Genomic DNA, 21081 nt, shown 5'->3' with positions numbered 1-21081 from the left:
ACTGAAACAAACCCCACACACACTTCTCGTTTTGTATTCTCCTCATTCACTTCCCGCTCTGAAGCTACTGACTGAACCTGGCACCGTACATCAGTCCAAACAAAAAGCTCCAGGTTATTGTTATAGATTTTGAAATAAATGCTTTAATGCTTCATATGTAGTATCCTCTACTGACGTGCAGAGAAGTGACACAACTGAAACCATCTCCTGCACTGTCTGACACTGCAATGATCAAGACTGGAGGTTTTGCAAAGTGTAAAATGTTGAAAGCAAAACAAAGACGCTGATTTATTGTGACACACAGTTTTATTCAATGATGATTATGATATTTTGATGAATGACTAGGTTTTTTCAAAATAAAGCAGAATATGCAGATGATCAATACTGAAAAGCAACATGGACACTAAAACCCAGCAGAAAGCTGCAGAGAGGAGATGTGCAGCTCATCAAAGAATCAGCATCATGTCAGACAGGAAGTGCTGTCGTCTCTCTACTCCGAGCAGCGGTCAGGGTCCAGGGTTCGAGCGACAGGGCTCTGTCCGGTCAGACTGGCCTCACAGCTCACTGAGCCCGCCTTCCTCCACTGATCTGCAGGGAGGCTCATGGTGCTGCTCCAGCTGTAGTGGCCGCCCCTCCCCAGGACCCCCGGGCTGTGAGACACCCCTGAGGAGCTGCTGCTGCCCCCCACCTTCCAGCCCAGGCTCCAGGCTGAGGGGAAGCCCCCGCTGGCCAGACACACCACAGTGGCACTGCCCTGCTGCAGCTCTTCACTGGAGGGGGGGAGGACGGTCAGGGTGGGCCGCACCACACCCACTGGAGGAGAGAGAGGGGAGAAAAGACAAAGGGATGAGGATGAAGGAAAATGACGTACAGGTGATTTCTTGTATGTTATAAAATGAAACAGAAGAACTTCTACTGTTGAACATCATTCACTCAGTGTCAGACCATCAGCCGCAGGGTTCAAGTGTCAATGTGGCTGAGAAGGTTCACTGATAATGATTATTGATGATTATTGAGGACGTCTTCACGTCTGTTTCTCAACGTGTGACAGTGAATAACTCGTCCCTGAGATGATTTTCTTCTGTTTAAACTCACAGAGCTGAAACACTGGTGTGAAAACAGTTCAAACCTTTGTCGTCTGTTTCTTTCACTTCCTTTTCACCACATGAAGCGTGAACACAAAGCTGAGCTGCATCTACTGATAAAATCCTGTTTGTGTTCAACATCTGATTTTTGTGCCAAAATATGTTTGATCAATTCAAACTAAACATTTTTAAACAGTTCATGATTTAGTTTGAAGCTTGAGCAAATTCTATTTTAAAATGTTTTAAACATGTGAATAACAATCTTAATATTGTAAATGAATATAGATGAAACATTTGTTTTAGTATGTTTCTATAAATGTATTAATCTACAAAAACTCATTACATTCAATAAATATTGATCTGCATTTCTTTTTCTCAGGATATGAGATTACCTTAGATTGATAAAAATTCAACAAAATTATCAGCCAGTCAATCTCTGAACTTGATCAAATTCTTGTTCATTATTTGATAAAAGTTATAAATGCACAAAGTAAAAATCTCTGGTACTTACAGTCAATGTCGAGTTTGGTTCCTCCACCGAAAGTCCACCACAGTGATACAGACTCATTAGGTGCTCGTACAAAAACCTCCTGCACCGTGAACAACAGTCTGTCCACTGAAGAGTCACTTTGTTCTGGTTAAACTACACAATTTACACTGAATATTTATATTGAGCTAATGTGGCTTGAAATTTCATCAAGATTTAATAATAAAAAAATATTTGTTAACATTTTTGTTACTTCTGAACATTGAGAGACAAAAAGTTGATTTAACTTTGTCATGAATTAATATTTCGAAAAATAGTTTGACATCATTTGAAAGCTGTAAAATAAACAGGATGCTTCAAAATAATTAAAACAAAATGTTTTTTAATTCTATTGTACGTCTACTCACTCTGTAATTCAAGGGGAATGAAATACACATATTTGCATCAATGAAAGTGACACAATTTGAATCCAGATGCTGACGACCCTCAATTCTGCTTCTTCATATTTAGTGTAAATCCAAACAGCAACGCTCCTGAGTTTGTGTCCCACGTCACCTTCAGTCCGCTCAGAGCAGAGGAATCATTTCCATAGAGAGGAGGCTTTGCATCGTCAGCTGATCCTCCACTGAACTGAGAAGCTTTATAGTCCTGTGACTCCAACTCTGCAGGACTCAGACCCGTCAGTCGACCACAACCACCATGACTCTCATCACCCTCCTCATCTGGACGCTGGCCTGCTGCAGCTTCACAGGTTCAGTCACTCAGCAACATTTCAGACGTGATGCGCTGCCTGTTCTCTCTCTTCACCTCCGCTGATTAATGTATGATTTGTGTTTGTGTGCAGGATGCAGCGGCCAGGTGACTGTGACTCAGCCTCCAGTCGTGACATTTACTCCAGGATCCACTGTCACGCTGACCTGTAAAACCAACCCCAGTGTTTATAGCAATAATCGTATGGCCTGGTACCAGCAGAAACCTGGACAGGCTCCCAAGCTTCTTATATACTATGCATCAACTCTTAATTCAGGAACACCAGCTCGATTCAGTGGCAGTGGAAGCAGCTCTGACTTCTCTTTGACCATCAGTGGAGTTCAGAGTGAAGATGCAGCAGTTTACTACTGTCAGAGCGAGCATTATTTAAACGGAGCATATGTGTTCACACAGTGATTTAGAGCCGTACAAAAACCTCCCTCAGTTTGACTGAAGTGAAACTGGTCTGCTGCAGCTGCACAGAGAATAACTGGTCCAGTGAACACAACACAAGTCTTCAAGCAGAGCGACAATGAAGCTAAACACAACTGAAACAAACTCACAGTTTTAAATGTTCAGAAATCTCCAAACAAAGCCCCATGCAACCAACTTTGTCATTTTAGATTTTTAGTTGAAGACTAGAACGTCTAAATGTGTGAAAGATGAGCCAGAGGTTATTACTTCACTATCATTTACGTGGATGCACAGGTCTGCACTTTTTAAATTTTGATTTTATAATATTTGTTTGAAGATTGTAGTGATGTGGTTCATGTGTTTCTTTGTAGGGGGGTGTTTGGGTCAATGTAGGCTCCCCAGGTCCCTTTTGCCTGAGGCCCCTAAAGTCCCTTGAAACGCCCCTGGAGTCCCACAAATGAGTTTTCATGGTGATTCTCTGGCGGAGCAGTGAACGCTGCGTTGACCGGCCGAGTTGCACGTGTTGTAAACGGAGCTGTATCGTAAAAAACCTGCCTCAACTAGTTGCTCTACAGAATGAGTTCTAACAGAAAACTACAATAAACACAGAGAATATATACGATGTATTATAAAACACATTGAGCTCATACAACCAGCACATCCTGCAAGTTTAAAACCAGAATAATCTGACAATTGTGGTTATTTATCAATTTCATTTGATGACTAAATGTTTCAGATATTTATCGACTTTAATTGTCATTTAGATTCTGTTACTCTTCATCAAATAGTGATATGATGATTATTATAATCACACATTCAAAAGTGTATTACCATTAAGCACTCACACATCAGAACATGGATGGAACAGAATATCTAATTCACTCTTATGTTAAATTTGTAATTTCACTTTAATTTCTCAGGTTTCATTATAAACTTTTACTTCTGTCACTTATTGACAATAATATGAATTATGAGGAAAGTCCTACAAACTACTAACGTGATACTTTTGTGATTTTCATCATTTTGTTCAATGTTCAACTCAGAAGTCAGAAACATGGTTTTCATGCAGATCCACACAAGAGAAATTACTGTCTAAGTAGAAGTAAAACACAGATTTACATTAATATTTTTTATCGAAGAAAAAATAAAACAGAAGCAGATGTTGGTGATGATACATTTTATTTTAATAAAGTAAAAATAGAAATGGGAAAATCAAATGACATGAGAACATGAAATATTTATTCTTGTTTCAAAAGTAGCACAATACAGCATTGGACTGTCATAATGAGTTGAAGAAAAGACATGAAGACATGCAGAGCTGCAGTAGAACACATGTAAATCACACGGACCCACAGTAGAGCACAATGACTCCATCCGGTCGTCTCTCTACTCCGAGCAGCGGTCAGGGTCCAGGGTTTGAGCGACAGGGCTCTGTCCGGTCAGACTGGCCTCACAGCTCACTGAGCCCGCCTTCCTCCACTGCTCTGCAAGGAGGCTCATGGTGCTGCTCCAGCTGTAGTGGCCGCCCCTCCCCAGGACCCCCGGGCTGTGAGACACCCCTGAGGAGCTGCTGCTGCCCCCCACCTTCCAGCCCAGGCTCCAGGCTGAGGGGAAGCCCCCGCTGGCCAGACACACCACAGTGGCACTGCCCTGCTGCAGCTCTTCACTGGAGGGGGGGAGGACGGTCAGGGTGGGCCGCACCACACCCACTGGAGGAGAGAGAGGGGAGAAAAGACAAAGGGATGAGGATGAAGGAAAATGACGTACAGGTGATTTCTTGTATGTTATAAAATGAAACAGAAGAACTTCTACTGTTGAACATCATTCACTCAGTGTCAGACCATCAGCCGCAGGGTTCAAGTGTCAATGTGGCTGAGAAGGTTCACTGATAATGATTATTGATGATTATTGAGGACGTCTTCACGTCTGTTTCTCAACGTGTGACAGTGAATAACTCGTCCCTGAGATGATTTTCTTCTGTTTAAACTCACAGAGCTGAAACACTGGTGTGAAAACAGTTCAAACCTTTGTCGTCTGTTTCTTTCACTTCCTTTTCACCACATGAAGCGTGAACACAAAGCTGAGCTGCATCTACTGATAAAATCCTGTTTGTGTTCAACATCTGATTTTTGTGCCAAAATATGTTTGATCAATTCAAACTAAACATTTTTAAACAGTTTATGATTTAGTTTGAAGCTTGAGCAAATTCTATTTTAACATTTTCTAAACATGTGAACAAAAATCATCATTGTACATGAAAATAGATGAAACATTTGTTTTAGTATGTTTCTATAAATGTATTAATCTACATAAACTGATTACGATCAATAAATATTGATCTGCATTTCTTTCTCTCAGGATATGAGATTACCTTAGATTGATAAAAATTCAACAAAATTATCAGCCAGTCAATCTCTGAACTTGATCAAATTCTTGTTCATTATTTGATAAAAGTTATAAATGCACAAAGTAAAAATCTCTGGTACTTACAGTCAATGTCGAGTTTGGTTCCTCCACCGAAAGTGTTCCACAGTGATACAGACTCATTAGGTGCTCGTACAAAAACCTCCTGCACCGTGAACAACAGTCTGTCCACTGAAGAGTCACTTTGTTCTGGTTAAACTACACAATTTACACTTAATATTTATATTGAGCTAATGTGGCTTGAAATTTCATCAAGATTTAATAATAAATAAATATATATTTGTTAACATTTTTGTTACTTCTGAACATTGAGAGACAAAAAGTTGATTTAACTTTGTCATGAATTAATATTTCGAAAAATTGTTTGACATCATTTTAAAGCTGTAAAATAAACAGGATGCTTCAAAAGAATTAAAACAAATGTTTTGAAAATTCTATTGTACGTCTACTCACTCTGTAATTCAAGGGAATGAAATACACATATTTGCATCAATGAAAGTGACACAATTTGAATCCAGATGCTGACGACCCTCAATTCTGCTTCTTCATATTTAGTGTAAATCCAAACAGCAACGCTCCTGAGTTTGTGTCCCACGTCACCTTCAGTCCGCTCAGAGCAGAGGAATCATTTCCATAGAGAGGAGGCTTTGCATCGTCAGCTGATCCTCCACTGAACTGAGAAGCTTTATAGTCCTGTGACTCCAACTCTGCAGGACTCAGACCCGTCAGTCGACCACAACCACCATGACTCTCATCACCCTCCTCATCTGGACGCTGGCCTGCTGCAGCTTCACAGGTTCAGTCACTCAGCAACATTTCAGACGTGATGCGCTGCCTGTTCTCTCTCTTCACCTCCGCTGATTAATGTATGATTTGTGTTTGTGTGCAGGATGCAGCGGCCAGATGACTGTGACTCAGCCTCCAGTCGTGACATTTACTCCAGGATCCACTGTCACGCTGACCTGTAAAACCAACCCCAGTGTTTATAGCAATAATTATTTGTCCTGGTACCAGCAGAAACCTGGACAGGCTCCCAAGCTTCTTATATACTATACATCAACTCTATATTCAGGAACTCCCTCTCGATTCAGTGGCAGTGGGCTGAAACAAGGCTTCTCTTTGACATGTTGGAGTTCAAGAGTGAAATGTTGGAGATTATTACTATGTGGTTTACATAGCAGTTGTGTGTCCACACAGTGGTGAAGCCATTACAAAACCTCCTCAGTTTGACTGAGAAGTGAAACTGGTCTGCTGCAACTGCACAGAGAATAACCTGGTCCAGTGAACACAACACAAGTCTTCAAGCAAACAAATCGAAACTGTACAAACAAACCCCCTTTGCCTAGTTTTGTATTCTCCTCATTCAGTTCAGCTCTATTCACTGACCGAACCTGGCACCGATACATAGTCCAAACAAAAACTCAGGTTATTGTTATAGATTTTGAAATAAATGCTTTGTACTTCATGTGTAGTATCCTCTGTACTGACGTGCAGAAGTAACCTGACTGAAACCATCTCCTGCACTGTCTGACACTGCAATGATCAAGACTGGGTTTTAAAGTGTAAAATGTTGAGAAAACAAAACAAAGACACTGATTTGTTGACTTTAGTTTTATTCAATGATGATTACTTATGATATTTTGATGAATGAGTAGGTTTGTTCAAAATTAAATTAAACTAATAAAAGTCAGTTTAATTAAAATAATGAAGATAAAAAGCAGAATATGCACAGATGATCAATACTGAAAAGCAACATGGACACTAAAACCCAGCAGAAAGCTGCAGAGAGGAGATGTGCAGCTCATCAAAAGAATCAGCATCATGTCAGACAGGAAGTGCTGTCCGTCTCTCTCTCTCGAGCAAGAGTGGGGTCCAGGGTTTGGCTTGACAGGCTCTGTCGGTCAGGCTGGCCTCGGCTCACTGAGCCCTTCCCTCCCAGTCTGCAGGGGCTCATGGTGCTGCTCCAGCTGTGGCCGCCTCCCAAGGACCCCGGGCTGTGGGGGCCCCTGAGCTGCTGCTGCCCCCACCTTCCAGCCCAGGCTTGAGCTGAGGGGAAGCCCCCGCTGGCCAGACACACCCTGGTAGCATGCCCTGCTGCAGCTCTTCACTGGAGGAGGGCGGGTCAGGGTGGGCCGCACCACACCCACTGGAGGAGAGGGGAAAGACAAGGGATGAGGATGAAGGAAAATGGCGGTACAGGTGATTTCTTGTATGTTATAAATGAAACAGAAGAACTTCTACTGTTAGACATCATTCACTCAGTGTCAGACCATCAGCGCTTGGGGTTCAAGTGTCAATGTGGCTGAGAAGGTTCATAATGTGATGATTATTGAGGGCGTCTTCACGTCTGTTTCTCAGCGATGTGACAGTGAATAACTCGTCCCTGAGATGATTTTCTTCTGTTTCCAAACTCTCACAGGCTGAAACACTGGTGTGAAAACAGTTTTCAAGCCTTTGCTTGATCTGTTTATTTTCACTTCCTTTTACCATGAAGCGTGAACACAAGCTGGCACCATCTACTGATAAAATCCTGTTTGTGTTCAACATCTGATTTTGTGCCAAAATATGTTTGATCCAATTCCAAACTAAACATTTTCTAACAGTTTATGAATTTAGTTTGGAAGCTTCAGGCAAATACTATTTAAATGTTTTAAACATGTGAATAAAATCATAATTGGCTTTATGAAAATAGATGAAACATTTGTTTTATTATTTTTAATATATGTTTTTAATCTACATAAACTGATTACGATCAATAAATATTTATCTGCATTTCTTCTCTCAGGATATGATTACATGAATGATAAAATTCAACAAAATTATCAAGCAGTCAATCTCTGAACTTGATCAAAATTCTTGTTCATTATTTGATAAAAAGTTAAATGCACAAAGTAAAAATCTCTGGTATACAGTCAATGCCAGTTTTGGTTCCTCCACGAAAAGTGTTCCACAGTGATACAGACTCATTAGGTGCTGTTACAAAAACCTCCTGCACCGTGAACAACAGTCTGTCCACTGAAGAGTCACTTTGTTCTGGATTAACCACACAATTTACTGAATATTATATTGAGCTGCTGTGGAAATTTCGTAAGATTTAATAATAAAAAATATATGTTGTTAACATTTTTGTTACTTCTGAATAATTGAGGCAAAAAAGTTTATTTAACTGTCATGAATTAATATTTCGAAAAATAGTTTGACATCATTTGAAAGATGTAAAATAAACAGGATGCTTCAAAGAATTAAAACAAACTGTTTTTAATTCTGTTAATGCGTCTACTCACTCTCTGTAATTCAAGGGAATGAAGTACACATATTTGCATCAATGAAAGTGACACTATTTGAATCAGATGCTGACGATATAATTGTGCTTCTTCATATATTTAGTGTGAATCAAAGCAGCAACGCTCCTGAGTGTGTCCCACGTGCACCTTCAGTCGCTCAGAGCAGAGGAATCGTTTCCATAGAGAGGAGGCTTTGCATGTCAGCTGATCCTCCACACTGAACTGAGAAGCTTTATAGTCCTGTGGCTCAACTCTGCAGGACTCGGGCCGGTGAAATCGACCACAGCCACCATGACTCTCCCATCACCCTCCTCATCTGGACTGGCCTGCTGCAGCTACGGTTCAGTCATAGCAACATTTCCAGATGTGATGCGCTGCCCTACTGCTCTCTACATAAAGCTGATTAATGTATGATTTGTGTTTGTGTGCAGGATACAGCGGCCAGGTGACTGACTCAACCTCCAGTCGTGACATTTACTCAGGATCCACTGTCACGCGCTGACCTGTAAAACCAACCCCAGTGTTACTCCAGCTAATTATATGTCCTGGTACCAGCAGAAACCTGGACAGGCTCCCAAGCTTCTTATATACTATACATCAACTCTATATTCAGGGAACTCCTCTCGATTCAGTGGCAGTGGAAGCAGCTCTGACTTCTCTTTGACCATCAGTGGAATTCAGAGTGAAGATGCAACGGTTACTACTGTCAAGTTATCATAAGCGGTGGAGTGTTCACACAGGAATTTAGAGCCGTACAAAAACCTCCCTCAGTTTGACTGAAGTGAAACTGGTCTGCTGCCAACTGCTGAGGAAATAGCTGGTCCAGTGAACACAACACAAGTCTTCAAGCAGAGCGACAATGAAGCTAAACACAACTGAAACAAACTCACAGTTTTAAATGTTCAGAAATCTCCAAACAAAGCCCCATGCAACCAACTTTGTCATTTTAGATTTTTAGTTGAAGACTAGAATGTCTAAATGTGTGTAAGATGAGCCTGAGGTGGTGGTGGTGGTGGTGGTGGTGGGGGGGTTGAACTTAAACTTTATTACATCACTATCATTTACGTGGATGCACAGGTCTGCACTTTTTTAAGTTTGATGATAAAATATTTGTTTGAAGATTGTAATAGTGTGGTTCCATGTGTTTCTTTGTAGGGGGTGTTTACAGGTCAATGTAGGCTCCCCAGGTCCCTTTGCCTGAGCCTAAAATTGCCAAAGCCGCCCCTGGAGTCCACAGTGAGTTTTCATGGTGATTCTCTGGCGGAGCAGTGAGCGTAAGATTGAAGCGGCGTTGCCATGTTATGTGAACTGTATCGTAAAACACCACTCAACTAGTTGCTCTACAGAATGAGTTCTAACAGAAAACTACAATAAACACAGAGAATATATACGATGTATTGTAAAACACATTGAGCTCATACAACCAGCACATCCTGCAAGTTTAAAACCAGAATAATCAGACAATTGTGGTTATTTATCAATTTCATTTGATGACTAAATGTTGCCAGATATTTGTTATAAACTTTAAATGTCATTTAGATTCTGTTACTCTTCATCAAATAGTGATATGATGATTATTATAATCATTCAAAAGTGTATTACCATTAAGCACTCACACATCAGAACATGGATGGAACAGAACATCTAATTAACTCTTATGCTAAATGTGTAATTTCCTTTAATTTCTCAGAGTTTCATTATAAACTTTACTTCTGTCACTTATTGACAATAATATGAATTATGAGGAAAGTCCTACAAACTACTAATGTGATACTTTGTGATTTTCATCATTTTGTTCAATGTTCAACTCAGAAGTCAGAAACATGGTTTTCATGCAGATCCACACGAGAGAAATTACTGTCTAAGTAGAAGTAAAAACCTGAATTTACATTCATATCTTTTGCCGCAGAAAAAATAAAACAGAAGCAGATGTTGGTGATGATACATTTTATTTTAGTAAAGTAAAAAATAGAAATGTGAAAAACAAATTGAGAACATGAAATATTTATTCTTGTTTCAAAAGTAGCACAATACAGCATTGGACTGTCATAATGAGTTGAAGAAAAGACATGAAGACATGCAGAGCTGCAGTAGAACACATGTAAATCACACGGACCCACAGTAAGAGCACAATGACTCCCATCGGTCGTCTCTACTCCGAGCAGCGGTCAGGGCCAGGGTTTGGCGACAGGAGCTCTGTCAAGATCGGGCCTCACAGCTCACTGAGCCTTCCACTGATCTGCAGGGGAGGCTCATGGTGCTGCTCCCAGCTGTGGTGGCCGCCTCCCAGGACCCCGGGCTGTGAGTACCTGAGGAGCTGCTGCTGCCCCCCCACCTTCCAGCCCAGGCTCCAGGCTGAGGGGAAGCCCCGCTGGCCAGACACACCACAGTGGCACTGCCCTGCTGCAGCTCTTCACTGGAGGAGGGGCGGTCAGGGTGGGCGCTTTCCACACCCACTGGAGGAGAGGGAGAAAAGACAAGGGATGAGGATGAAGGAAAATGACGTACAGGTGATTTCTTGTACGTTATAAAATGAAACAGAAGAACTTCTACTGTTGAGCATCATTCACTCCAGTGTCAGACCATCAGCAGCAGGGTTCAAGTGTCAATGTGGCTGGGAAAGGTTCACTGATAATGATTATTGATGATTATTGAGGAATCTTCCACGTCTGTTTCTCAACGTGTGACAGTGAATAACTTCCGTCCCTGAGATGATTTTCTTCTGTTTAAACTCACACAGAGCTGAAACATTTGGTGTGAAAACAGTTCAAACCTTTGTCGTCTGTTTCTTTCCTTCCTTTTCACCATGAGCGTGAACACAAAGCTGAGCTGCATCACTAAAATCCTGTTTGTGTTCAACGTCTGATTTGTGCCAAATATGTTTGATCTATTCAAACTAAACATTTTTAAACAGTTCATGATTTAGTTTGAAAGCTTCATCAAATTCTATTTTAACATTTTTTAAACATGAACAAAAATCATCATTGTACATGAAAATAGATGAAACATTTGTTTAGTATGTTTCTATAAATGTATTAATCTACATAAACTGATTACGATCAATAAATATTGATCTGCATTTCTTTTTCTCAGGATGATTACCTTAGATTGATAAAGAAGTTAACAAAATTATCAATGATCAATCTCTGAACTTGATCAAATTATTGTTCATTATTTGATAAAGTTATAAATACACAAAGTAAAAATCTCTGGTACTTACAGTCAATGTCGAGTTTGGTTCCTCCACCGAAAGTGTTCCACAGTGATACAGACTCATTAGGTGCTCGTACAAAAACCTCCTGCACCGTGAACAACAGTCTGTCCACTGAAGAGTCACTTTGTTCTGGTTAAACTACACAATTTACACTTAATGTTTATTTTGAGTTAATGTGGCTTGAAATTTCAATAAGATTTAAAATAATTAATACAAAAAAATTATAAATTTTTCTTACTTCTGAACATTGAGAGACAAAAAGTTGATTTAACTTTGTCATAAATTATTATTTTCGAAAAAATAGTTTGACATCATTTGAAAGATGTAAAACAAACAGGATGCTTCAAAAGAATTAAAACAAAATGTTTCTTTAATTCTATTGTACGTCTACTCACTCTGTAATTCAAGGGAATGAAATACACATGCATCAATAAAGTGACACAATTTGAATCCAGATGCTGACCCTCAATTCTGCTTCTTCATATTAGTGTAAATCCAAGCAACAGCAGCTCCTGAGTTTGTGTCCCACGTCACCTTCAGTCCGCTCAGAGAGGAATCATTTCCATAGAGAGCTTTGCATCGTCAGCTGATCCTCACTGAACTGAGAAGCTTTATAGTCCTGTGACTCCAACTCTGCAGGACTCAGACCCGTCAGTCGACCACAACACCATGACTCTCATCACCCTCCTCATCTGGACTGGCCTGCTGCAGCTTCACAGGTTCAGTCACTCAGCAACATTTCAGGCGTGATGCGCTGCCTGTTCTCTCTCTTCACACTCCGCTGATTAATGTATGATTTGTGTTTGTGTGCAGGATGCAGCGGCCAGATGACTGTGACTCAGCCTCCAGTCGTGACATTTACTCCAGGATCCACTGTCACGCTGACCTGTAAAACCAACCCCAGTGTTTATAGGGATAGTGATGGTGATATTTGGATGTCCTGGTACCAGCAGAAACCTGGACAGGCTCCCAAGCTTCTTATATACTATGCATCAACTCTACATTCAGGAACTCCCTCTCGATTCAGTGGCAGTGGCTCTGGTTCTAGCTTCACCTTAACCATCAGAGGTGTTCAGGCTGAAGATCTTGGAGATTATTACTGTCTCGGTTATCATAGCAGTGGAGTGTCCACACAGTGATTTAGAGCCAGTACAAAAACCTCCCTCATTTTTGACTGAAGTGAAACTGGTCTGCTGCAACTGCACAGAGAATAACTGGTCAGTGAACACAGCACAAGTCTTCAAGTAGGCGGCAATGAAGCTAAACACAACTGAAACAAACTCACAAATAATTCAGAAATCTCCAAACAAAGCCCATGAAATCAACGTTGTCATTTTAGATTTTAGTTGAAGACTAGAACGTCTAAAATGTGTTTCTTTTGGGGAGTGTTTGGGTCAATGTAAACTCCCCCAGGTTCCTTTTGCCTGAGGCCCCTAAAGTCCAGCAACGCCCTGGAGTCCCACAAATGAGTTTTCATGGTGATTCTCTGGCGGAGCAGTGAGCGCTCGTTGACGGCGAGTTGCGATGTTGTAAACGGGAGCTGTATCGTAAAAACCTGCCTCAACTGATTGCTCACAGAATGAGTTCAACGGAAAATTACAATAAACACAGAGAATATATACGATGTATTATAAAACACATTGAGCTCATACAACCAGCACATCCTGCAAGTTTAAAACCAGAATAATCTGACAATTGTGGTTATTTATCAATTCATTTGATGACTTAATTGTTGCCAGATATTTATTTATCGACTTTAAAATGTCATTTTAGATTTCTGTACACTTCATCAAATAGTGATATGATGATTATTATAATCACACATTCAAAAGTGTATTACCATTAAGCACTCACATCAGAACATGGATGGAACAGAATATCTAATTGCTCTTATGCTAAATGTGTAATTTCCTTTAATTTCTCAGGTTTCATTATAAACTTTTACTTCTGTCACTTATTGACAATAATATGAATTATGAGAAAGTCCTACAAACTACTAATGTGATACTTTTTGTGATTTTCATCATTTTGTTCAATGTTCAACTCCAAGTCCAAACATGGTTTCATGCAGATCCACGAGAGAAATTACTGTCTAAGTAAGTAAAACACAGATTTACATTAATATCTTTTGCGCTGAAATAATAAAACAGAAGCAGAAGTTGGTGATGATATATTTTATTTTACTAAAGTAAAAATAGAAATGTGAAAAACAAATGACATGAGAACATGAAATATTTATTCTTGTTTCAAAAGTAGCACAATACAGCATTGGACTGTCATAATGAGTTGAAGAAAGAACCTTGAAGACATGCAGAGCTGCAGTAGAACACATGTAAATCACACGGACCCACAGTAGAGAGCACAGGCTCCATCGGTCTTCTCTCTACTCGAGCAGCGGTCAGGGTCAGGAGTTTGGCGACAGGGCTCTGTCGGTCAGACTGGCCTCACAGCTCACTGAGCCCTTCCTCCACTGATCTGCAAGAGGCTCATGGTGCTGCTCTGCAGCTGTAGTGACGCCCCTCCCCAGGACCCCGGGCTGTGGGCACCCTGAGGGCTGCTGCTGCCCCCACCTTCAGCCCAGGCTCCAGGCTGAGGCCCCGCTGGCCAGGCACACAGTGGCACTGCCTGCTGCAGCTCTTCACTGGAGGGGGAGGACGGTCAGGGTGGTGCCCTACACCCCACTGGAGGAGAGAGAGGAGAAAAGACAAGGGATGAGGATGAAGGAAAATGGCCTGAGTGATTTCTTGTTTGTTATAAATGAGAAACAGAAGAACTTCTACTGTTGAACATCATTCACTCAGTGTCAGACCATCAGCCGCAGGTTCAAGTAATGTGGCTGAGAAAGGTTCACGTATGATTATTATTGGTGTGAGGCGTCTTCCACGTCTGTTTCTCCAACGTGTGACAGTGAGAATAACTGGAGCCCCCTGAGATGATTTTCTTCTGTTTAAACTCACAGAGCTGAAACACTGGTGTGAAAACAGTTCAAACCTTTGTCGTCTGTTTCTTTCACTTCCTTTTCACCACATGAAGCGTGAACACAAAACGAGCATCTACTGATAAAATCCTGTTTGTGTTCAACATCTGACTTTTGTGCCAAAATATGTTTGATCAATTCAAAAACTAAACATTTTAAACAGTTTATGATTTAGTTTTGAAGCTTGAGCAAATACCTGACTTTAAATGTTTTAAACATGTGAATAAAAATCATCATTGTTCATGAAAATAGATGAAACATTTGTTTTAGTATGTTTCTATAAATGTATTAATCTACATAAACTGATTACGATCAATAAATATTGATCTGCATTTCTTTTTCTCAGGATATGAGATTACCTTAGATTGATAAAAATCCAACAAAATTATCAACCAGTCAATCTCTGAACTTGATCAAATTCTTGTTCATTATTTGATAAAAGTTATAAAAACACAAAGTAAAAATCTCTGGTACTTACAGTCAATGTCGGTTTGGTTCCTCACGAAAGTCCACCACAGTGATACAGACTCATTAGGTGCTCGTACAAAAACCTCCTGCACCGTGAACAACAGTCTGTCCACTGAAGAGTAAATTTGTTCTGGTTAAACTACACAATTTACACTAAATATTTATATTGAGCTAATGTGGCTTGAAATTTCATCAAGATTTAAAAATAAAAAAATAAATATTTGTTCACGTCTTTGTTACTTCTGAACATTGAGAGACAAAAAGTTGATTTAACTTTGTCATGAATTAATATTTCAAAAAATAGTTTGACATAATTTGAAAGCTGTAAAACAAACAGGATGCTTCAAAAGAATGAAAACAAAATGTTTTTTTTAATTCTATTGTACGTCTACTCACTCTGTAATTCAAGGAATGAAAATACACATATTTGCATCAATGAAAGTGACACAATTTGAATCAGATCTTGTGACCCTCTCCAATTCTTCTTCATATTTAGTGTAAAATCAAACAGCAACGCTCTGAAGGTTTGTGTCCGATCACCTTCAGTCCCACTCAGAGCAGAGGAATCATTTCCATAGAGGAGGCTTTGCATCGTCTTCGATCCTCCACTGAACTGAGAAGCTTTATAGTCCTGTGACTCCAACTCTGCAGGACTCAGACCGTCAGTCGACCACAACCACCATGACTCTCATCACCCTCCTCATCTGGACTGGCTTACTGCAGCTTCACCCAGGTTCAGTCACTCAGCAACATTTCAGGGCGTGATGCGCTGCCTGTTCTCTCTCTTCACCTCCGCTGATTAATGTATGATTTGTGTTTGTGTGCAGGATGCAGCGGCCAGATGACTGTGACTCAGCCTCCAGTCGTGACATTTACTCAGGATCCACTGTCACTGACCTGTAAAACCAACCCCAGAGCTTATGCGGGTAGTTCTGGTGATTATATGTCCTGGTACCAGCAGAAACCTGGACAGGCTCCCAAGCTTCTTATATACTATACATCAACTCTATATTCAGGAACTCCCTCTCGATTCAGTGGCAGTGGCTCTGGTTCTAGCTACACCTTAACCATCAGAGGTGTTCAGGCTGAAGATGTTGGAGATTATTACTGTCTCGGTACTCTTGGCGATGGAAAGTTCACACAGTGATTTAGAGCCGTACAAAAACCTCCCTCAGTCTGACTGAAGTGAAACTGGTCTGCTGCAGCTGCACAGAGAATAACTGGTCCAGTGAACACAACACAAGTCTTCAAGCAGAGCGTGTGAAGCTAAACACAACTGAAACAAACTCACAGTTTTAAATGTTCAGAAATCTCCAAACAAAGCCCCATGAAACCAACTTTGTCATTTTTGATTTTTAGTTGAAGACTAGAACGTCTAAATGTGTGTGTAAGATGAATCTGAGGTGGTGGTGTTGGGGGGGGGGCACTTTTTTAAATTTGATGAGAAAATATTTGTTTGAAGATTGTAGTGATGTGGTTCATGTGTTTCTTTGTAGGGGGGTGTTTGGGTCAATGTAGGCTCCCCAGGTCCCTTTTGTCTGAGGCCCCTAAAGTCCCTTGAAACGCCCCTGGAGTCCCACAAATGAGTTTTCATGGTGATTCTCTGGCGGAGCAGTGAGCAGCTGCGTTGACCGGCCGAGATTGCACGTGTTATGCGGGCTGTATCATCAAAAAACCTGCCTCAACTAGTTGCTCTGCAAGAATGAGTTCTAACAGAAAACTACAATAAACACAGAGAATATATACGATGTATTATAAAACACATTGAGCTCATACAACCAGCACATCCTGCAAGTTTAAAACAGAATAATCAGACAATTGTGGTTATTTATCAATTTCAATTTGATGACTAAATGTTGACAGATATTTATTTGTCGACTTTAATTGTCATTTAGATTCTGTTACTCTTCATCAAATAGTGATATGATGATTATTATAATCACATTCAAAGTGTATTACCATTAAGCACTCACACATCAGAACATGGATGGAACAGAATATCTAATTAACTCTTATGCTAAATGTGTAATTTCCTTTAATTTCTCAGGTTTCATTATAAACTTTTACTTCTGTCACTTATTGATAATAATAAGAATTATGAGGAAAGTCCTACAAACTACTAATGTGATACTTTTGTGATTTTCATCATTTTGTTCAATGTTCAACTCAGAAGTCAGAAACATGGTTTTCATGCAGATCCACACAAGAGAAATTACTGTCTAAGTAGAAATAAAACACAGATTTACATTAATATCTTTTTGCGGCAGAAAAAAAAAATTAAACGGAAACAGTGTTGGTGATGATATATTTTTATTTTAGTAAGTAAAAATAAATGTAGCTCAAATTGAGAACAAGAAATATTTATTCTTGTTTTCCAAAAGTAACTACAATACAGCATTGGACTGTGCATAATGAGTTGAAGAAAAAGACATGAAGACATGCAAGAGCTGCGAGTAGAACACATGTAAATCACACGGACCCACAGTGAGCACAATGACTCAACCGTTAGATCTCTACTCCGAGCAGCGGTCAGGGTCCAGGGTTTTGAGTGACAGGGCTCTGTCGGTCAGACTGGCCTCACAGCTCGCAGGCCGCCTCCACTGATCTGCAAGGAGGCTCATGGTGCTGCTCCAGCTGGTGGCCGCCTCCCAGGACCCCGGGCTGTGAGACACCCCTGAGGAGCTGCTGCTGCCCACCTTCCAGCCCAGGCTCAGGCTGAGGGAAGCCCCGCTGGCCAGACACCACAGTGGCACTGCCCTGCTGCAGCTCTTCACTGGAGGGGGAGGGCGGTCAGGGTGGGCCGCACCACACCACTGGAGGAGAGGGAAAAGACAAGGGATATGAGATGAAGAGAAAATGGCAGTACAGGTGATTTCTTGTATGTTATAAAATGAAACAGAAGAACTTCTACTGTTGAACATCATTCACTCAGTGTCAGACCATCGGCACTTGGGGGTTCAAGTGTCAATGTGTGAAGGTTCACTGATAATGATTATTGATGATTATTGAGGGCGATCTTCGTCTGTTTTCTCAACGTGTGACAGTGAATCTTCGTCCCTGAGATGATTTTCTTCTGTTTAAACTCTCACAGAGCTAAAACACTGGTGTGGCTCAGTTCAAACCTTTGTCGTGTTTCTTTCACTTCCTTTTCACCACATGAAGCGTGAACACAAAGCTGAGCTGCATCTACTGATAAAATCCTGTTTGTGTTCAACATCTGATTTTTGTGCCAAAAATATGTTTGATCTATTCAAACTAAACATTTTTAAACTGTTCATGATTTAGTTTGAAGCTTGAGCAAATACTATTTTAAAATGTTCTAAACATGTGAATAAAAATCATAATTGTACATGAAAATAGATGAAACATTTGTTTTAGTATTTTTCTATAAATGTATTAATCTACATAAACTGATTACGATCAATAAATATTGATCTGCATTTCTTTTTCTCAGGATATGAGATTACCTTAGATTGATAAAAATACAACAAAATTATCAATAAGTCAATCTCAGAACTTGATCAGAGTTCTTGTTCATTATTTGATAAAAGTTATAAATGCACAAAGTAAAAATCTGGTACTTACAGTCAATGTCGCGAGTTTGGTTCCTCCACGAAAGTGTTCCACAGTGATACAGACTCATTAGGTGCTTTCATTACAAAAACCTCCTGCACCGTGAACAACAGTCTGTCCACTGAAGAGTCACTGTTCTGGTTAAACTACAATTTACACTAAATATTTATAATGAGCTAATGCAATGAAATTTCATCAAGATTTAAATAAAAAATAAATATTTGTTAACATTTTTGTTACTTCTGAACATTAGAGATTAAAAAGTTGATTTAACTTTGTCATGAATTAATATTTCAAAAAAGTAGTTTGACACAATTTGAAAAGCTGTAAAACAAACAGGATGCTTCAAAAGAATTAAAACCAAAATGTTTTTTAATTCTATTGTTAGATCTTCTCACTCTGTAATTCAAGGGGATAAATCACATATTTGCATCAATGAAAGTGACACAATTTGGTCAGATGCTGGCCGACCCTCCAATTCTGCTTCTTCATATTTAGTGTAAATCCAAACAGCAACGCTCACGGAGTTTGTGTCCCACGTCACCTTGAGTCCGCTCAGAGCAGAGGAATCATTTCCATAGAGAGGAGGCTTTGCATAGATGGCTGATCCTCCACTGAACTGAGAAGCTTTATAGTCCTGTGACTCAACTCTGCAGGACTCAGACCCGTCAGTAGGCCAGCACCATGACTCTCATCACCCTCCTCATCTGGTTGCTGGCCTGCTGCGAAGCTTCACAGGTTCAGTCACTCAGCAACATTTCAGGCGTGATGCGCTTGCCTGTTCTCTCTCTTCACCTCCAGCTGGTGTTATGATTTGTGTTTGGTGTGCGGGATGCAGCGGCCAGGTTCAGCTGATCGGTGACGTTTACTCCAGGATCACTGTCACGTGACCTGTAAATCCAACCCCAGTGTTTTATAGCAATAATATTTTGTCCTGGTACCAGAAACCTGGACAGGCTCCCAAGCTTCTTATATACTATACATCAACTCTTAATTCAGGAACACCAGCTTCGGTTTAGTGGCAGTGGAAACCGCTCTGACTTCCCTGCTTTGACCATCAGTGGAGTTCAGAGTGAAGATGCCCAGCACAGTTTACTACTAATGTTTCATTATTTAAACAGACATATCTGTTGACACAGTGATTACAGTGATACAAAAACCTCCCTCAGTCAGATGCAGAGACATGAGCTGTTACAGCAGGAAGAAATTGGACTTTGAACAGTGGTGCACAGAGACTGACAGTAACCTCACCAAGCACAACATACACAATCACACACTTTCAGACTGAGATAGAAGATCTTCAAAAGTTTGTTTTACTCACTACATCACTTTATTACTACAAATCAATGACAGTTTGTAATATTTAAATATCATTTCACCTCAAACTTTGCTTATTCTGTATTTTCACAGAGTCTCTCAGTAAGTATCTTTCTAAGTTTGTACAAAATAGATTTTCTCAAGTGCAGTATTTGCAGTCAGTAACTTCATGATGTATTTGTAGTATACTCAAGAATCCTACATAGAGCAAGGTGCATTCCATAGGCTGTATACATCTTTATATATATTGTTTGTGGACTCTATCTTTGTATTAACGCTTTTTAAAGACATATAGACTGCACATATATTTGTATTGATTGTCTATAGATTCTACATATTTTATATAGACTGTCATCCCGTTTATATAGAGTGTTTATAAATATATTAATAATATATTATCATATTATATATATAGATATTATATGATAAATATATTCCTGAGACAGTCAATAGACTGTATTTACATCTATATAGACCTTATATATCATTATATAGTAATCAGACTGTCTATATCTTCATATAGACAGTCTATCTAACTAAGGTCTCTTTAGGCCTCATGATGCATTTTGCAGATCTTTTTATTCACATGGTTTTATCTTTATTAGCAGATGCAGTTTGCTCAGTTTTAATGGAATTGACATGTTAAACTTAATTTATTTTCACAAAGTATTCGAATGAACCTGATACTCGTAAACTTCACTTTCACATTTAGTCTGATTGATACTCAGAGTATTCTCAGAGGGAGAGAATACTTAAATAAAACAGAGGCCTGGGGTCACTGAGGTCAGATGACACGTACTTACTTACTTCTTTCCCTGATATCAGAGCTGCATGAAATGACTGATGTACATGGTGATGAAAAGGTTGAACAAGGACAGAAAACAAAATCAGCCTCACACCATGATGGAGTTATTGATGATGGTGAACTGCCAGCAGAGGGGAGTGTGCCTCTAATTATAGACATGAAGGGATATTTCTGAGGGAGAGAGTTACTCCCAGAGCAACTTCCTGGCTTCAGTGTTCAGTCGCAGTTGGATTTAGTTGAGGAAACAAAATCACGTGGTTAGATTTTGATACATTTCTTGGTT

At 40.0% G+C, this 21081-nt stretch overlaps 3 gene segments (V, D, J or C); 1 reads left to right on the top strand and 2 right to left on the bottom strand.

The window, feature by feature from the left end:
• Positions 1–287: 287 nt before the first annotated feature.
• The window catches only part of LOC118116393, a 56780-nt gene continuing 35986 nt past the window's right edge, over positions 288–21081 (bottom strand). The window contains 2 exon segments of the C gene segment in view: positions 288–813; positions 1597–1634. Of these exon segments, the coding sequence occupies positions 491–813; positions 1597–1634 (361 nt within the window).
• LOC118116390 lies at positions 2181–3349 on the top strand. The segment is given in 2 exon segments: positions 2181–2323; positions 2417–3349. Coding segments are annotated over 2 exon segments (375 nt in total).
• The window catches only part of LOC118116380, a 61970-nt gene continuing 44787 nt past the window's right edge, over positions 3899–21081 (bottom strand). Inside the window, 2 exon segments of the V gene segment in view lie at positions 3899–4445; positions 11665–11699. Of these exon segments, the coding sequence occupies positions 4123–4445; positions 11665–11699 (358 nt within the window).

The sequence above is a fragment of the Hippoglossus stenolepis genome, chromosome 10, assembly GCF_022539355.2.
Source record: "Hippoglossus stenolepis isolate QCI-W04-F060 chromosome 10, HSTE1.2, whole genome shotgun sequence".
Lineage (NCBI taxonomy): Eukaryota > Metazoa > Chordata > Actinopteri > Pleuronectiformes > Pleuronectidae > Hippoglossus > Hippoglossus stenolepis.
The sequence above is the reverse complement of the archived record's forward strand: the minus strand, read 5'-3'. Positions and strand labels throughout refer to the sequence as shown.